The sequence below is a fragment of the Mytilus galloprovincialis genome, chromosome 1 (genome assembly GCF_965363235.1).
Source record: "Mytilus galloprovincialis chromosome 1, xbMytGall1.hap1.1, whole genome shotgun sequence".
Lineage (NCBI taxonomy): Eukaryota > Metazoa > Mollusca > Bivalvia > Mytilida > Mytilidae > Mytilus > Mytilus galloprovincialis.
The window spans coordinates 102,205,790-102,224,886 of NC_134838.1; the positions used below are offsets into that span (position 1 = coordinate 102,205,790).

Below are 19,097 nucleotides of genomic sequence, written 5' to 3' on the forward strand. Positions count from 1 at the left end.
AACATGTAAAAACCTCCCTTTTTAACAATAAAACTCAATAATCAAAAATTCATTTTGAATCATCACCAAAAAGAATACAGATTTTTAGATAAATATAACTAAGAAGTGTGTAAAGTTTTAAGCAATTGTCATTACTAGTAATCGTTTTTGAGATACGGCGCGACATGTGAAAAAAAATCACCCATGTTTTAGTTACAAAGTCCTGTAACTCAAAACGTTTAAATCTTATTTTCAACAAAAAGTATAAAGATAATTTGATCATCATAAGAAACAACTATTTTCATGAAATTTGATTAGCATTTCTCAAGTTACGGTGGGACATGTTTACGCCGGACAAACAGACGGACAAACGGATGCCAGACATTTGTATACCATAATACGTCCAGTCAAAATTTTACCGTCACAACATACTACAATTGTTCTGAAAGTATCGTTAAAACCGATTAATCAATGTTAATAAGCATAAATATTGTGCCCCACCGGAAATAGATTGAAAATAGTTTCGTGATGTTACTGAAGTTAAAACTATTCATCTATATACATTACTCATACCATTCTTTTGCACGATTTTTCTTAGTTCATTGAATGTTTACGTTTCTTCAGCTCCACGAAATAAGCAGCATTCGAGCACAATGCTGGGACCATTGTTTAACATCATTAAGATCAAAAGTAACGATTGAAACGCTAGTATCGACTGGGTCGGAAAAAAACCAGAGGTTATAACTATTATTTTATTACTTACCTATCACGTGTACAATTCTTTGATGAGATAAATTTCTCATTGTTTCAGCTTCTTCTAAAAACTGAAATATTACATCAAGTATTATTGAAGTCCTGAGAGAAAAAAAAAAAACTATTACAATATTAATTCCAAACATTTGAACAAGATGCTTATACATCTGTTTTTTTTATTTTGAAGATCAATATGTATGTTTATTCTCTATTTATTTTCTTTTACAGCAAGTCTGCCCTTGAATAATTTCTTCAAATTTTTTTTATGTATATTCAAATCGTTTATATCTAATATGTTATTTAACAGTTTTGACCGTGTTACCTGATTGTCTTAAGGAAGATATTTTTTCCTACTTCACTTCGGTGTTCACTCTTCCCTTTTTATATTGTAAAATGGTCATGCGATGCAGGTGTTTATACTGAATATTAAATGTGGTTTTTCTTTTCATCAATAATTTATTATTTTAATATTTACCTCATCTTCTTCAACCACATTGCCGTTCCTGAATTTCTTTACAACTACGGAAACTCTCCCTTCTTCCCTTAATGTACAAAACCCCTTATGTACTGTTGTAAACTGTCCTTGTCCTGTTTACACATAAGATACAAATATTAATGCTTTTTGGATCTCATACAAATTAGAGGCAACATAAGTTTACAGAATTTATAATTCTGATCGGATATCGGTATCAATGTCTTATCGTCTATAGTTGTTATTCTACCCCCTTTTTTATTTCCTATTCGTATGAGAAAAGATAATTAATCACCCAGTTCATTTCTAAGATTTATATTTAAAGCAAGTATGTGTAAACTATTATTTGTTTTACAATTTGATTTAGAAAATAGCGACATAGCTAGATAGAATTTCTTATTACTAACACAATTCTATATTCTATATTTATATTCTTGTAATTGTTATAAAATACATCAAATGAGATAGTTACAAACCTGATCTTGAACTGTTTTACGTGTTCAATTGTATTCTGTGGTTAGCGTGTCGAAATTAACTATTGAAATGTTTATTTGAGTATTTCTCTGTCCTGAATATTCTTGCAATTATTTGTACTGTATTCTTGTCATGTAATGGTGTCAATTTAGTGTTATATTTAACGTTGCCATAAAAGTAAGAGGTTTTGCTAGCCATAAAACCAGGTTTTACCCACCATTCTTTTCTTAAAATATCCTGTACTAAGTCAGGAAAATGGCAGTTGTTATCATATAGTTCGTATTTGTGTGTGTTGCACTGTTGTTTGTTTTTTGTTCACTTCACAGTGTTTCTGTTGTTTCGTTGTTTTCAACTTATAGTTTATTTGATTTCCTCGGTTTCAGTTTGTAACCAGGATTTGTATTTGTCTCAATCGATTTATGACTTTCGAACAGCAGTATACTAAAAAGTAAAATCACAAAAATATTGAACTCAGAGGAAAATTCCTAACGGAAAGTCTCTAATCAAATTGCAAAATCAAATGATAAAACACATCAAACGAACGGACGGCCTTTAGTTGTTAATCTCTGTGTCATTTTGGTTTCTTGTGGAGAGTTGTCTCATTAGCAATCATATCACATCTTCTTTTTACATAACAACTGTCATATTCCTGACTTGGTACAGGCATTTTCAAATGTAGAAAATGGTAGATTGAGCCTGGTTTTATAGCGCTAAACCCTCTCACTTGCATGACAGTCGCATCAAATTCCATTATTAGTTTTCAACGATTCGTGAACATAACAGACATAACAGGTAAAATAGTCGAAATAGTTGTACAGCAGTCATCCCTGCGTCACAATGTTGCCATTATTTATCGATGACAAAGTCTCATAAATCAATTGTTAAGATAAAAATAAAAGATAGGTAAAAATGAGAAAAAAAAACAAAAAAAAAAAAAACAGAGGGAATAGGAACTCCAAACGAGGCGAAAGCGGTTGCGTCGTCAAAAGACAGAATAAGCGTCTCCTGCTATGCATGAATCGTCTGCTATTCGTATCCACAAAATATTGCAATCGTGAATATGGCATTTTATTATCAAGGCTTTTAGGACATCGAAAACACGTTAGGTCTCAAGTTTAAAACATTTTCACCCCTTCTTGTCCAGTGAAAAGTCAGTTTTTTCCCTTCTTATTTTCACAGTACTTGACTTTTAATGCACTATAAAATAATTTACATAAATGACCTTTCATTGTAGATTAACCATGAAAGGGAACTCTTTGAATTAACTACACTAACGAAATGTATATTCCCCTAAAGCATTTGCCTTGGGAAAACAACCTACTGAATTAAGAGAATAGAGTTCCAAAAAAAAAAACCATTTTGAATTTGCATATGTTTATAATGGTACACATATATATAGCAAACAAAAAAACTAACTGGTGACAAAGATGTAGGTAAAATGAAACTGAGTTTATATTTAATGCGTTTCCCTCAGTTTTAGTTTGTTATCCCGATTTTGTTTTTTGTCCATGGATTTATGAGTTTTGAACAGCGGTATACTACTGTTGCCTTTATTTACAGTTCATTTATATGTTTTGGCGTTCATTTTCACTGAACTAGTACCCATTTTTATTTAGAAGTCAGCACAGAATATTAGCAGTCTGAGTTTGTTTTCTTGTTCTTAATAGAAAAACAAAAATAATTGACTCGAATGTCTGGTATCAAAATTGAATAAAAGATTTAATTAATGAAATTAAAAATGGAAATTGGGAATATGTCAAAGAGACAACAACCCGACCAAAGAACAGATAACAGCCGAAGAACACCAATAGGTCTTCAACACAGCGAGAAAATCGCGCACCCTGAGGTGGGCCTCAGCTGCCTTCAAAATAAAAATGGGTACTAGTTCAGTGAAAATGGACGCCAAAACATATAAATGAACTAAAATTAAAAACATACAAGACTAACTAAGTTAATAGACCCCTGATCTCAACCCTCCCCTTAAACATCAAGCCCATGTATAATAAAGAAACTTAACAGCAATAAGCACAGAAATTGACAATGAGGGTCGGTTGAAAACAAAAAAATTCGACAAAAGAGATGATTTCAGCTTTCCAATTGTGAACTTTCCATTTCTAAGTAGCAACATTCAAGCAGCACCTTCATACGGGGTATATATCTCTCAATTGATACGATATTCCCGTGCTTGCATTTCCTATCATGATTTTCTTGATAGAGGGTTGCTGCTCAAAAGGAAGCTATTAAAATAAGAGTTCCAAATGGTGAAGTTGAAATCATCCCTTCGTAAATTTTACGGACGCCATCACGAGTTGGTTGACCGTTATGGAATAACCGTTTCACAAGTGATATCGGATATGTTCCTTACGTCGTAACTACAATCCCCTTCCCTTTCATGAATGTAACCTACCGAATTAGACTATTTACCGGATTTGTTATCACATAAGCAACACGACGGGTGCCACATGTGGAGCAGGATCTGCTTACCCTTCCGGAGCACCTGAGATCACCCCTAGTTTTTGGTGGGGTTTGTGTTGTTTATTCTTAAGTTTTCTATGTTGTGTCATGTGTACTATTGTTTGTCTGTTTGTCTTTTTCATTTTTAGCCATGGCGTTGTCAGTTTGTTTTAGATTTATGAGTTTGACTGTCCCTTTGGTATCTTTCGTCCCTCTCCTATATTAAGCAAAGGATTTTTTTCGCGAAAAAATAACACAATTAAATTCATTCATCAATAAAAAGTAAGCATCTGATGTTGAATAGCTGTAATTCAAATATGTATAAAGTGTCCTTTACAATTATCAAAATAAATACAATATTTCAAAAAGCTATTTTATATAGCATTGTGTGCTTTTGAAAAAAGAACAATTTTATGGTATAAAAGTGAATTCTTTTCAAGGTCTGAATATAACAATTTTGTAAGGTAACTCGAAAGTTGGAATATGTTCTCAATTGGTCAGACAATACTTGGTCTTGTTAAATTTATTTCTGATGAGCCTGTGGTTAGAAAGCTTCATAAAACATGACCAAGTATTGTCTAAACTTCACGTAGTTAATCGGATCACTCCTCATCACAGTCATCTGTTATGGATCATTATCCAATGGAAGTATTATAAATATAAAAAAGAAGATATGGTATGGTTGCCAATGAGACAACTCTCCACAAGAGACCAAAATGGCACAACAATGATCAAAAGCCATTGCATAGTCTGCTATAAAAGGCCCGGAAATGACAATGTAAAACAATTCAAACGAGAAAACTAACGGCCTTATTTATAAACAAAACATGAGCGAAAAACAAATATGTAACACATAATCAAACGACAACCACTAAATTACATGCTCCTGACTTGGGACAGGCACATACATACATATTGAGGCGGTCAGTTTTAGGATTTGAGACATGTTTCCTCTTTTTTTTCAATCACAATTATTTTTTTGTTAATTTTCAAGCAAATGTACATTTATTCATCATATAGAGTAAACATCATTATTGAAAGGTTGTAGATAAAGTTTGTAGAATTCAGGGATTGCAGTCAAATAAATTGGAACAAAGTATTTTCCGAAGAAAATGGTGGTTAAAATGGTGTTTTTTTTTTATCAAGCTAAATCTCCAATTTGTATGACAGTTGTTTAAAGTTTGCCAACCATAAATTATGTCTTAATATGAAAAATATTGCATTCCAGCAGTCCAAAACTGTGGTAAACAAACATCACTAACAAAAAACACAACTGACTTAATCATTCGAACAAACATACAAATAAGTAAAAAAAATATATGTCTATAGTGATAGTAAATTTGACAAAGATGCAAAAAAAAAGCTGATCGTAGATATCCATGCTTTTTCGATGAAATAAAAATTAAGAAAAGTATAAAATGCTAAACAAAAAACAAAACTGTAGAGACCTCTTGCCACAATTACATATGGACCAAATTACACGATAGCTGGATGCATAGATATCGATTCATGTGAAGCGTCATATGACTAAGAAAACAGAAAAGCACACAGACAAAACAGAAAGATGCACAACTTCAGCACCTTGTATGTATAAATCAAAACCATTTTGTATTATTTCTGATGTAGACCTTAATATTTATATATATATATATATATATAAGGTCTTAGTTCTTTCCGATGACTTTTTTTTTAAGAAAAAGGACGAGACGCTCTTGGCTCATCAATCTTTTGCTCAGACATTGATGAAGTTCTACAAAGTCTGAGTAGCAACTGAAGCTCTTGAATATCGTTTAAGTTAAGATATCATCAACCAGTTATGCTATATATAAGATATCCCTACCAGTAATGCTATGTGACACGGGTGCAGTTGGTATATTGCCTCTAATGTGGAGAAAATATATAATTTTAAAATTTAAATCGTATCCCTTGTTATTGGTGTTAGTACTGAGATGATTGATGATGTCAATTGCCAAGTATTTGTTTGGTAATGGGGCAGAATAAGCTTTAAATGGGGTTTCGTTAATCTTTAGTCGAAAGAGGAAAATGTTTACCGATCATTTCTTCCAGTTCAAGCTGTGATTCTCTGATCATATATTGGTCATTAGAACTGACTATTTCTTCCAGTCCAAGCTGAGATTCTCTTATCATATATTTGTCATTCATACTGATAATTTCTTCCAGTCCAAGCTGTGAGTCATTAGTGCATGGGAGATTTTCATAAATCCTTTCTTCCTGAGAATTATCCATTTTAATTTTAATTCTACAAAACATAATTGTAATATATTATCAATAAATCTCTTATTATATCAAAAATCGGTTAATTGATTGATATATTGGTTGAATCTTGGTTTGTAAGTAAAGATTGCATGAAATGTAATCAAAACCTTATGGGACTAACTTGATATATAAATGTTCCAAGGCGTATGACTACCTTTTTTGATACATAAAATATAGTGCATAAATCATAACATTATATACATCCTCCCCATGAACATTTGTAAAATTTGCTCAGATATTCAAGGCACAAAATGATATTACACTTGTCAGGAAAATTACATAACTTTTGCAAAGTGCAGGTCTCTATAATATCTGTTCTCAAAATAGAATGATGTCATTGTTAACATCATCTTTATAAAAAAAATGGAGTTATTTTCCTTTATTTAGAACTGCTGTTAAATCAACTACAACCAATGCAATAATTAATTTTACTTCACACAGATAAATCGAAGCAAACTTTACCGGTCAGTGCTTACAAGCACTTTGATCAACTTCACTTTCAATGCTTGTAAAAGCTAGAGTGCACGCGAAAATATCGACCTTCTGCATGGAAACTAGTAATCCTAGTCGAATAAGATCGAAGTGTATGCACCTTTCCACGATGAGGGCTCAAATTCAGTCAATAAGGTCCTAACCGAATAAAGAGATAATGGCAACTGATATGTTCGTTACAATTCGTGAACGCATGAGGAATGATTCAATGCGTTATATTTGTGACAAATATGTCAATTTACACTTCATATCACAAGTTTATGTATAAAGGTTCGACTACCAAATAGGGATTATGGCCCTACCTAAAAAGATATTATATTTTACAATTACATTCACAAAATAAAATAAAAGAACTTGTAGCAAAATATCTTTCTTATCAAACTGGTTATACGATCTCAAAAGTGACCCGAGCTATTCGAATGATTCTAGAACTTGTTATGGATTTAATAAAACCATGTAGGTGTCATAACACCAAATCATAGTACGTCATATACGAAAAAGGTGAGAAAAAAAAGTCCCTTGAATTTGACATTTTAAGAAAATAAATCCTACTTATCATGCAGTTAAACATTTCCGAGTCAAATACTTATATCTTGGGGTTTTCAAAGCACAAATATTTTTTTATTTGGTGTTTCTATACAATATTTTGGAAACTTTAAATTACATAATAGAAAACAAAGGATATGGAGTATCCATACATGACTCAAAATCAGTACATGCACAACAAAAAAGCACACAAAAAGCAAATAAACAGCTGTTTTGATGCTGTTCTTCATCTACAAATCACAGTGAGGCCTCAACACGGAGAAAGAAAAATCTTATCTCACATGCATGTTTACTTAATCTTGTTCACAGGGCAAAAATGGTGAATATCTTATTGGTTGACTTCCTGTGGTGGTTATTTTCTTATAATCAATGAAATGTTTTGTAAATTTTTGTATCTAGTACTGGAGAGGATAAAACTTTACTCATGCCAAGTATTTCAATATTTAAAACAAAGATGAATTCAGCACAATTTTTTGAAAAGTGAAAAATTAACAAAGACTAACATAGGAAAATTAAAAACCAATTGTTCAGAGAACAATTGAAGGTCTTTCCACCAATAAGGATCTATTTTGATATGAAAATATTAAAATTCAGTTGAAAATGTCAGTTCCTATGGCTTAATGATGTATAAATATGAATTTTGAGCAAAGGTCAAAATCTAGAACGTCAAATTTACTGATGACCTTGACCTATATTTCAAGGTCATAAACCAGGGACCCCAAATAAAAAGACCCTAGGTCTGTAATATGTATAGTTAATGAGTTATATCACTTTACGTTTAATTCTTAATATAGGAGGGGCAAAAACTCCCATTTTATGTCTACACACCCTTTTAACCAAAATATATAAGTTACGACATGTCGCAACTAACAATTTAGTAAAAATAATTTGTCGGTATCTTATAAGGTTAATGAAAATTAGTGAAAATAGGCCAAAATCAAAATTTAGAATATGACCTTGACCTTTGACCTTTACCTAATTTTCATTTTTTTGGACCAATGATCTCAAAACAAAAGACCCTAGGTCTCTATCACTTATGGTTTTCCAGTTTAAAATACATTTCAAAATTTTAAATACAAAAGGGGAACTAACTCTCATATGGAGTCTCTATACGGCTTCGGTCAAAATAAAACAGAACATCCTGAGGATGTAACGAGCAATTTGGTAAAATAAATTTGTCGTAATCTTTTATGGTTGCGAAGGAGTAGTGGCCACAAGAAAAACAGTGTTTGGGGAGATAACTCTTACAACGTAAAGTATTTGGTTATGCAGTGGTTAGTTTTAAAAGTGCATACGCTTTACAATATCATATTCCAAATATCTAAGCGACATCTTTTGAAACATCAATACTACGCAAGAAAAGAATTAGGCGGAAGAATAAAAAAAATAATAATAATTAAAAACCAATTGTTCAGAGAACAATTGAAGGTCTTTCCACAAGTCAAGATCTATTTTTTTTTCAAAATATTAAAAATCAATCTAAAATGTCAGTTCCTATGACTTTATAATGTATAAATATGAATTTAAAGCAAAGGTCAAAATCTAGAACGTCCTATTAACCTTTGACCTTGACCTCAATTTCAAGGTCACCAACCAAGGACCTCAAATAAAAAGATCCTAGGTCTGTAATATGTATGGTTTATGAGTTATATATTTAGGCATGATTTTAAATATAAGATGGGCGAAAACTCTCATTTATTGTTTACGCATCCTTCCAACCAAAATTTATAAGTTACAACATGTCGCAACTCACAATTTAGTAAAAAGAATTTGTCAATATCTTTCACGGTTGTTGAAAATAAGAGAAAATAAGCCAAAATCAAAATTTGGAATATGACCTTGACCTTTGACCTTGACCTAATTTTCATTTTTTTGGACCAAGGACCTCAAATCTAAAGACCCTAGGCCTATATCACTGATGGTTTACCAGTAAGAAACACATATCCCTTATATCAAATGCATAAGGGGAAATAACTCTCATATGGAGTCTCCGGATAGCTTCGGTCCAAATGAATATTCTAATCCTGAAGACGTAACGATCAATTAGGTAAAATAAATTTGTCGTAATCTTTAAGGGTTGCGAAGGAGTAGTGGCCACAAAAATAACAGTGTTTGGGGAGATAACTCTTACAACGTAAAGTATTTTGTTACGCAGTTGTAAATTTTTAAAGCGTATAAACTATACAACATCATATTCCAAATATGTAAGCGACATCTTTTGAAACATCAATACTACGCAAGAAAAAAATTTAGGCGGAAGAAAAAAAAAAATAATAATAATAATCAGAACAAATTCAATAGGTCTTTCCACGGAAAGGTGGAAAGACCTAATAATAATTAAAAACCAATTGTTCAGAGAACAATTGAAAGTCTTTCCACACCAAAGAAATTTTCATAAGATAGTTTCTTCATACTGATGCGATAAATAATGGTTTAATTATATTAATGAGTGATGTAAGGGAGATAATAAGCTACTTCCGGTGAAATGAATATCACTTCCGGTCTCATATGATAGCTTCTTTGACACTGATTCCAAAAATATATAGTTTCTATATACTTTTTTATGTAGAATGGCAGATAATTGGCCACTTCCGGTTTGTTGGAAGTCATTTTTAGTCTTCAGTAATCAGGTTATGTATCTATATGACAAAATATATGGATTCTGAGTACTTTTATATGAAAAAATTGCAAAAAAAGGCTACTTCCGGTTTTCTCAAGGTCACTTCCGGTAGTCATTTTTCAAGGTCATTTGTCACCTTACCTTTTGTACAAGGTCAAATGCCTTTATAAAGAACTTAGTTGAAGTTATAATCAAATAACTTCATATCAAGACATATTAGGGGCACCAACTCCTATAAGATGCCATCAAATTGTATCAAACTTAATGTATCATATCTTCATAACAACAAAGCAGACATTTTGCAATTGTTTTTCTTTATGTATCTTTCAAAGCATCAGAGAAAATGCAAAAACAAGCAAAAGTCACAAATTAGAACTTGACCTTGACCTTTGACCTTGACCTCATTTTCTAAGTTAGGACATAGGGGACTCAAATAAAAACATTCCAGGGTTATACGGTTAACTGTTATTGAGTTAAAAAAACATAACGACAAATTTATTTTGTAAAGGTAAATAACTCCTATAAGATTTCAGCGAATCGCTTCGACCCAAATGAGCCAAAAATTCCTGAGGATGTAACGAACAATTTGTAAAAAGAATTTTGTCGATATCTTTTTTTGTTACAAAGAAGATGCACACAGATGATAAACAGTGAATAGGGAGATAACTCTTACAAAGAAAATGGTTCGGCTTAGTAGGGTGAAATTTAAAAGCGCATAAACTATACGATACCATATGAGAAATATCTAAGCGACATATTGCGAAACAAACATTTATCGCAAGAACAAAATTTGGCGGAAAAAAAAAAAAATAATAATAATTAAAAACCAATTGTTCAGAGAACAATTGAAAGTCTTTCCACATCAAAGAAATTTTTATAAGAAGATAGTTTCTTCATACTGATACAATAAATAATGGTTTAATCATATTTTTGAGTGATAAAAGGGAGATAATATGCTACTTCCGGTGAAATGAATGTCACTTCCAGTCTCATATGATAGCTTCTTTCACACTGATTCCAAAAATATATAGTTTCTATATACTTTTGTATGTAGAATGGGAGATAATTGGCTACTTCCTGTTTGTTGGAAGTCATTTTTAGACTTTAGTAATCAGTTTATGTATCTATATAACAAAATATATTGATTCTGAGTACTTTTATATGAAAAATTTGCAAAAAAGGCTACTTCCGGTTTTCTCAAGGTCACTTCCGGTAGTCATTTTTCAAGGTCATTTGTCACCTAACCTTTTGTACAAGGTCAAATGCCTTTACAATGAACTTAGTTGAAGTTATAATCAAATAACCTCATATCAAGACATATTAGGGGCACCTACTCCTATAAGATGCCATTAAAATGTATCAGACTTAATGTAGCATATCTTCATTACAATAAAGCAGACATTTTGCACTTGTTCTTTTATATGTTTCTTTCAAAGTGTCAGAGAAAATGCAAAAACAAGCAAAAGTCACAATTGAGAATTTGACCTCATTTTCTAAGTTAGGACCTAGGGGCCTCAAATAAAAACATTCCAGGGTCATACGGTTAACTGTTTACGAGTTAAAAAAACATACCGACAAATTTATTTTGTAAAGGTAGATAACTCCTATAAAATGTCATCTAATCGCTTCACTCCAAATGAGCCAAAAATTCCTGAGGATGTAACGAACAATTTGTATAAAGAATTTTGTCGCTATCTTTTTTTGTTACGAAGGAGATGCACACAGATGATAAACAGTGAATAGGGAGATAACTCTTACAAAGAAAATTGTTCGTCTTAGCAGGGTGAGATTTAAAACCGTATAAACTATACGATACAATATACAAAATATCTAAGCGACATATTGCGAAACAAAAATTTCAGAATGTGGCGGAAAAAAAAAAAAAATAATTAAAAACCAATTGTTCAGAGAACAATTGAAAGTCTTTCCACAGCAAAGAAATTTGGATAAGAAGGTAGTTTCTTCATACTGATGCGATGTACAATGGTTTAATTATATTAATGAGTGATATAAGGGAGATAACATGCTACTTCCGGTGAAATGAATGTCACTTCCGGTCTCATATGACAGCTTCTTTCACACTGATTCCGAAAATATATAGTTTCTATATACTTTTGTATGTAGAATGGGAGATAATTGACCACTTCCGGTTTGTTGGAAGTCATTTTTAGTCTTCAGTAATCAGTTTCTGTATCCATATGACAAAATATATGGATTCTGAGTTCTTTTATGTGAAAAAATTGCAAAAAAAAACTACTTCCGGTTTTCTCAAGGTCACTTCCGGTAGCCATTTTTCAAGGTCATTTGTCACTTAACCTTTTGTATAAGGTCAATGTCTTTATAATGAACTTAATTGAAGTTATAATCAAATAACCTCATATCAAGACATTTCAGGGGCACCAACTCCTTTAAGATGCCATTTAATTGTATAAGACTAAATGTAGCATATCTTCATTACAATTAAGCAGACATTTTGAACTTGTTCTTTTATATGTATCTCTCACAGTGTTGGAAAAAATGCAAAATCAAGCAAAAGTCACAATTGAGAACTTGACCTTGACCTTTGACCTTGACCTCATTTTCTTAGTTAGGACCTAGGGGCCTCAAATAAAAACATTCCAGGGTTATACGGTTAACTGTTTATGAGTTAAAAAAACATACCGACAAATTTATTTTGTAAAGGTAGATAACTCCTATAAAATTTCATCGAATCGCTTCGATCCAAATGAGCCAAAAATTCCTGAGGATGTAACGAACAATTTATGAAAGGACTTTTGTCGCTAACTTTTTTTGTTACGAAGGAGATGCACACAGATCATAAACAGTGAATAGGGAGATAACTCTTACAAAGAAAATGGTTCGACTTAGCAGGGTGAAATTTAAAAGCGCATAAACTATACGATACCATATGAGAAATATCTAAGCGACACATTGCGAAACAAACATTTATCGCAAGAACAAAATTTGGCGGAAAAAAAAAAATAATAATTAAAAACCAATTGTTCAGAGAACAATTGAAAGTCTTTCCACACCAAAGAAATTTGGATAAGAAGATAGTTTCTTCATACTGATGCGATTAATAATGGTTTAATTATTCTTTTGAGTGATATAAGGGAAATAATATGCTACTTCCGGTGAAATTAATGTCACTTCCGGTCTCATATGATAGCTTCTTTCACACTGATTCCAAAAATATATAGTTTCTATATACTTTTGTATGTAGAATGGGAGATAATTAGTCACTTCCGGTTTGTTGGAAGTCGTTTTTAGTCGTCAGTAATCAGTTTATGTATCTATATGACAAAATATATGGATTCTGAGTACTTTTAAATGTAAAAATTGCAAAAAAGGCTACTTCCGGTTTTCTCAAGGTCACTTCCGGTAGTCATTTTTCAAGGTCATTTGTCACCTAACCTTTTGTAAAAGGTCAAATGCCTTTATAATGAACTTAGTTGAAGTTATAATCAAATAACCTCATATCATGACATTTCAGGGGCACCAACTCCTATAATATGCCATTAAATTGTATAAGACTAAATGTAGCATATCTTCATTTCAATAAAGCAGACATTTTGCACTTGTTCTTTTATATGTATCTTTCAAAGTGTCGGAGAAAATGCAAAAACAAGCAAAAGTCACAATTGAGAACTTGACCTTGACCTTTGACCTTGACCTCATTTTCTAAGTTAGGACCTAGGGGCCCCAAATAAAAACATTCCAGGGTTATACGGTTAACTGTTCATGAGTTAAAAAAACATACCGACAAATTTATTTTGTAAAGGTAGATAACTCCTATAAAATGTCATCGAATCGCTTCGATCCAAATTAGCCAAAAATTCCTGAGGATGTAACGAACAATTTGTAAAAGGAATTTTGTCGCAATCTTTTTCTGTTACAAAGGAGATGCACACAGATGATAAACAGTGAATAGGGAGATAACTCTTACAAAGAAAATTGTTCGTCTTAGCAGGGTGAGATTTAAAACCGTATAAACTATACGATACAATATACAAAATATCTAAGCGACATATTGCGAAACAAAAATTTCAGAATGTGGCGGAAAAAAAAAAATAATAATAATCAGAAGAAAAACAATAAGTCTTTTCACAAAAAAGTGAAAAGACTTAATAATAATCAGAAGAAAAACAATAAGTCTTTCCACAGAAAAGTGGAAAGACTTAATAATAATTAAAAACCAATTGTTCAGAGAACAATTGAAAGTCTTTCCACACCAAAGAAATTTTGAAAAGAAGATAGTTTTTTCATACTGATGCGATAAATAATGGTTTAATTATATTTTTGAATGAAATAAGGGAGATAATAATCTATTTCCAGTTTCATATGATAGCTACTTTCACACTGATTCCAAAAATATATAGTTTCTATATACTTTTTTTATGAAGATGGGGAAATATTGGCCACTTCCGGTTTGTTGGAAGTCATGTTTAGTCTTCAGTAATCAGTTTATGTATCTATATGACAAAATAAATGGATTTTGAGTACTTTTAGATGAAAAAATTGCAAAAAAGGCTACTTCCGGTTTTCTCAAAGCCACTTCCGGTAGTAAATTTTCAAGGTCATTTGTCACCAAACTTTTTGTACAAGGTCAAATGCCTTTATAATGACTTTAGTTGAAGTCATAATGAAATAACCTCCTATCAAGACATTTTAGGGGCAAAAACTCCTCTAAGATGCCATTTAACAGTATAAGACTACATGTAGCATATATTCAGTACAAGTAAGCTGACATTTTGCACTTGTTTTTTAATAATTTTTCAAAGTGTCGGAGAAAATGCAAAAAAATGCAAAATTCACAATTAAGAATTTGACCTTGACCTTTGACCTTGACCTCATTTTCTAAGTTAGGACCTAGGGGACTCAAATAAAAACATTCCAGGGTTATACGGTTAACTGTTTATGAGTTAAATAAACATACCAACAAATTTATTCTGTAAAGGTAGATAACTCCTATAAAATTTCATCGAATCGCTTCGCTTCGAATACGCCAAATATTCCTGAGGATCTAACGAACAATTTGTAAAAAGAATTTTGTCGCTATCTTTTTTTGTTACGAAGGAGATATGCTCTGATGATAAACAGTGAATAGGGAGATAACTCTTACAAAGAAATTGGTTTGGCTTAGCAGGGTGAAATTTAAAAGCGCATAAACTATACGATTCAATATGAGAAATATCTAAGCGACATATTGCGAAACAAACATTTATCGCAAGAACAAAATTTGGCGGAAAAAAAAAAAAAATAATTAAAAACCAATTGTTCAGAGAACAATTGAAAGTCTTTCCACACCACAGAAATTTGGATAAGAAGGTAGTTTCTTCATACTGATGCGATAAATAATGGTTTAATTATCTTTTTGAGTGATATAAGGGAGATAATATGCTACTTCCGGTGAAATGAATGTCACATCTGGTCTCATATGATAGCTTCTTTCACACTGATTGCAAAAATATATAGTTTCTATATACTTTTGTATGTAGAATGGGAGATAATTGGCCACTTCCGGTTTGTTGGAAGTCATTTTTAGTCTTCAGTAATTTGTTCATGTATCTATATGAAAAAATATATGGATTCTGAGTACTTTTATGTGAAAAATTTGCAAAAAAAGCTACTTCCGGTTTTCTCAAGGTCACTTCCGGTAGCCATTTTTCAAGGTCATTTGTCACTTAACCTTTTGTATCAGGTCAAATTTCTTTATAATGAACTTACTTGAAGTTATAATCAAATAACCTCATATCAAGACATTTCAGGGGCGACAACTCCTATAAGATGACATCTAATTGTATAAGACTAAATGTAGCATATCTTCATAACAATTAAGCAGACATTTTGCACTTGTTCTTTTATATGTATCTCTCAAAGTGAGTGAGAAAATGCAAAAACAAGCAAAAGTCACAATTGAGAACTTGACCTTGACCTTTGACTTTGACCTCATTTTCTAAGTTAGGACCTAGGGGACTCAAATAAAAACATCCCAGGGTTATACGTTTATCTGTTAATGAGCTAAATAAACATACCGACAAATTTATTTTGTAAAGGGAGATAACTCCTATAAAATTTCATCGAATCGCTTCGATCCAAATACGCCAAAAATTACTGAGGATGTAACGAACAATTTGTAAAAAGAATTTTGTCGCTATCTTTTTTTGTTACGAAGGAGATACGCTTTGATGATAAACAGTAAAAAGGGAGATAACTCTTACAAAGAAAATGGTTCGGCTTAGCAGGGTGAAATTTAAAAGCGCATAAACTATACGATACAATATGAGAAATATCTAAGCGACATATTGCGAAACAAACATTTATCGCAAGAACAAAAGTTGGCGGAAAAAAAAAAAAATAATAATAATAATAATAATAATAATTAAAAACCAATTGTTCAGAGAACAATTGAAAGTCTTTCCACACCATAGAAATTTTTATAAGAAGGTAGTTTCTTCATACTGATGCGATAAATGATGGTTTAATTATCTTTTTGAGTGATATAAGGGAGATAATATGCTACTTCCGGTCAAATGAATGTCACATCCGGTCTCATATGATAGCTTCTTTCACACTGATTTCAAAAAAATATAGTTTCTATATACTTTTGTATGTAGAATGGAAGATAATTGGCCACTTCCGGTTTGATGGAAGTTATTTTTAATCTTCAGTAATCTGTTCATGTATCTATATGACAAAATTTATGGATTCTGAGTACTTTTATGTGAAAAAATTGCAAAAAAAGCTACTTCCGGTTTTCTAAAGGTCACTTCCGGTAGCCATTTTTCAGGGTCATTTCTCAATTAACCTTTTGTATAAGGTCAAATGTCTTTATAATGAACTTAATTGAAGTTATAATCAAATAACCTCATATCAAGACATTTCAGGGGCACCAACTCCTATAAGATGCCATTTAATTGTATAAGACTAAATGTAGCATATCTTCATTACAATTAAGCTGACATTTTGCACTTGTTCTTTTATATGTATCTCTCAATGTGTCGGAGAAAATGCAAAAACAAGCAAAAGTCACAATTGAGAACTTGACCTTGACCTTTGACCTTGACCTCATTTTCTAAGTTAGGACCTAGGGGACTCAAATAAAAACATTCCAGGGTTATACGGTTAATAGTTTATGAGTTAAATAAACATACCGACAAATTTATTTTGTAAAGGTAGATAACTCCTATAAAATTTCATCGAATCGCTTCGATCAAAACACGCCAAAAATTCCTGAGGATGTAACGAACAATGTGAAAAAGAAATTTTGTCGATATCTTTTTTTGTTACAGAGGAGATGCACTCTGATTACAAACAGTGAATAGGGAGATAACTCTTACAAAGAAAAAAGTTAGGATTAGCAGGGTGAAATTTAAAAGCGCATAAACTATACGATACAATATGAGAAATATCTAAGCGACATATTGCGAAACAAACATTTATCGCAAGAACAAAAGTTGGCGGAAAAAAAAAAATAATAATAATAATAATAATCAGAACAAATACAATAAGTCTTTCCACAGAAAAGTGGAAAGACTTAATAATCAGAACAAATACAATAAGTCTTTCCACAGAAAAGTGGAAAGACTTAATAATAATAATAATTAAAAACCAATTGTTCAGAGAACAATTGAAAGTCTTTCCACACCAAAGAACTTTTTATAAGAAGATACTTTCTTCATACTAATAAGATAAATGATGGTTTAATTATATTTTTGAGTGTTATAAGGGAGATAATATGCTTCCGGTCTCATATGATAGCTTTTTTCACACTGATTCCAAAAATATATAGTTTCTATATACTTTTGTATATAGAAGGGGAAATAATTGGCCACTTCCTGTCTGATGGAAGTCATATTTAGGCTTCAGTAATCAGTTTATGTATCTATATGACAAAATATATGGATTCTGAGTACTTTTAGATGAAAAAAATGCAAAAAAGTCTACTTCCGGTTTTCTCAAGGTCACTTCCGGTAGCAATTTTTCAAGGTCATTTGTCACTCAACCTTTTGTATCAAGTCAAATGTCTTTATAATGAACGTTATTGAAGTTATTATCAAATAACCTCATATCAAGACATTTCAGGGGCAACAACTCCTATAAGATACCATTTAATTGTATAAGACTAAATGTAGCATATCTTCATTACAATAAAGCAGACATTTTGCACTTGTTCTTTTATATGTATCTCTCACAGTGTCAGAGAAAATGCAAAAACAAGCAAAAGTCACAATTGAGAACTTGACCTTGACCTTTGACCTTGACCTAATTTTCTAAGTTAGGACCCAGGGAACTCAAATAAAAACATTCCAGGGTTATATGGTTAATGGTTTATGAGATAAAAAAACATACGAACAAATTTATTCTGTAAAGGTAGATAACTCCTTTAAAATTTCATCGAATCGCTTCGATCCAAATACGCCAAAAATTACTGAGGATGTAACGAACAATTTGTAAAAAGAATTTTGTCGCTATCTTTTTTTGTTACGAAGGAGATACGCTCTGATGATAAACAGTGAATAGGGAGATAACTCTTACAAAGAAAATGGTTCGGCTTAGCAGGGTGAAATTTAAAAGCGCATAAACTATACGATACAATATGAGAAATATCTAAGCGACATATTGCGAAACAAACATTTATCGCAAGAACAAAAGTTGGCGGAAAAAGAAAAAAAAATAATAATAAATATAAAGCAATTGTTTTGAAAACAATTGTTAGGCAGTCTTTCCCATCTGATGAATGGATAATTGATTTTTTTTTTATTGATTGATTTGGAAAAAGGGGGGGGGGGGGTATTTGTTTATTTGTTTGTTTGTTTGCTTTGGTATGGGGTCTATATTATTATGTTACCGGAGAAGTGTCATGTTTAGTTTGGAAAGTTTTTCTTTTATTTTAGATACAGCGCGCGCGCAAGATTGAGGAGACATCACGTGACGCGGGTTTATATTAAGAAAAACTTAATTTCTTTTTAGGTCGGGACCTTGAACAGACAACAAGTCTAGAGATGGAATGTACACAATGTAATTTCT

The 19,097-nt window shown here is 31.7% G+C and overlaps 1 protein-coding gene across 1 annotated transcript in view; it reads right to left on the bottom strand.

The window, feature by feature from the left end:
- LOC143047710 (tyrosine-protein kinase SYK-like) overlaps positions 1 to 19,097 on the bottom strand; it is a 70,414-nt gene that overhangs the window by 28,630 nt on the left and 22,687 nt on the right. Inside the window, exons 2-4 of the mRNA XM_076220925.1 lie at positions 6,184 to 6,392; positions 1,208 to 1,320; positions 743 to 803 (exon numbers count right to left, since the gene is read on the bottom strand). Of these exons, the coding sequence (XP_076077040.1) occupies positions 743 to 803; positions 1,208 to 1,320; positions 6,184 to 6,379 (370 nt within the window). The 5' untranslated portion in view covers positions 6,380 to 6,392. The remainder of the gene's footprint in view (positions 1 to 742; positions 804 to 1,207; positions 1,321 to 6,183; positions 6,393 to 19,097) is intronic.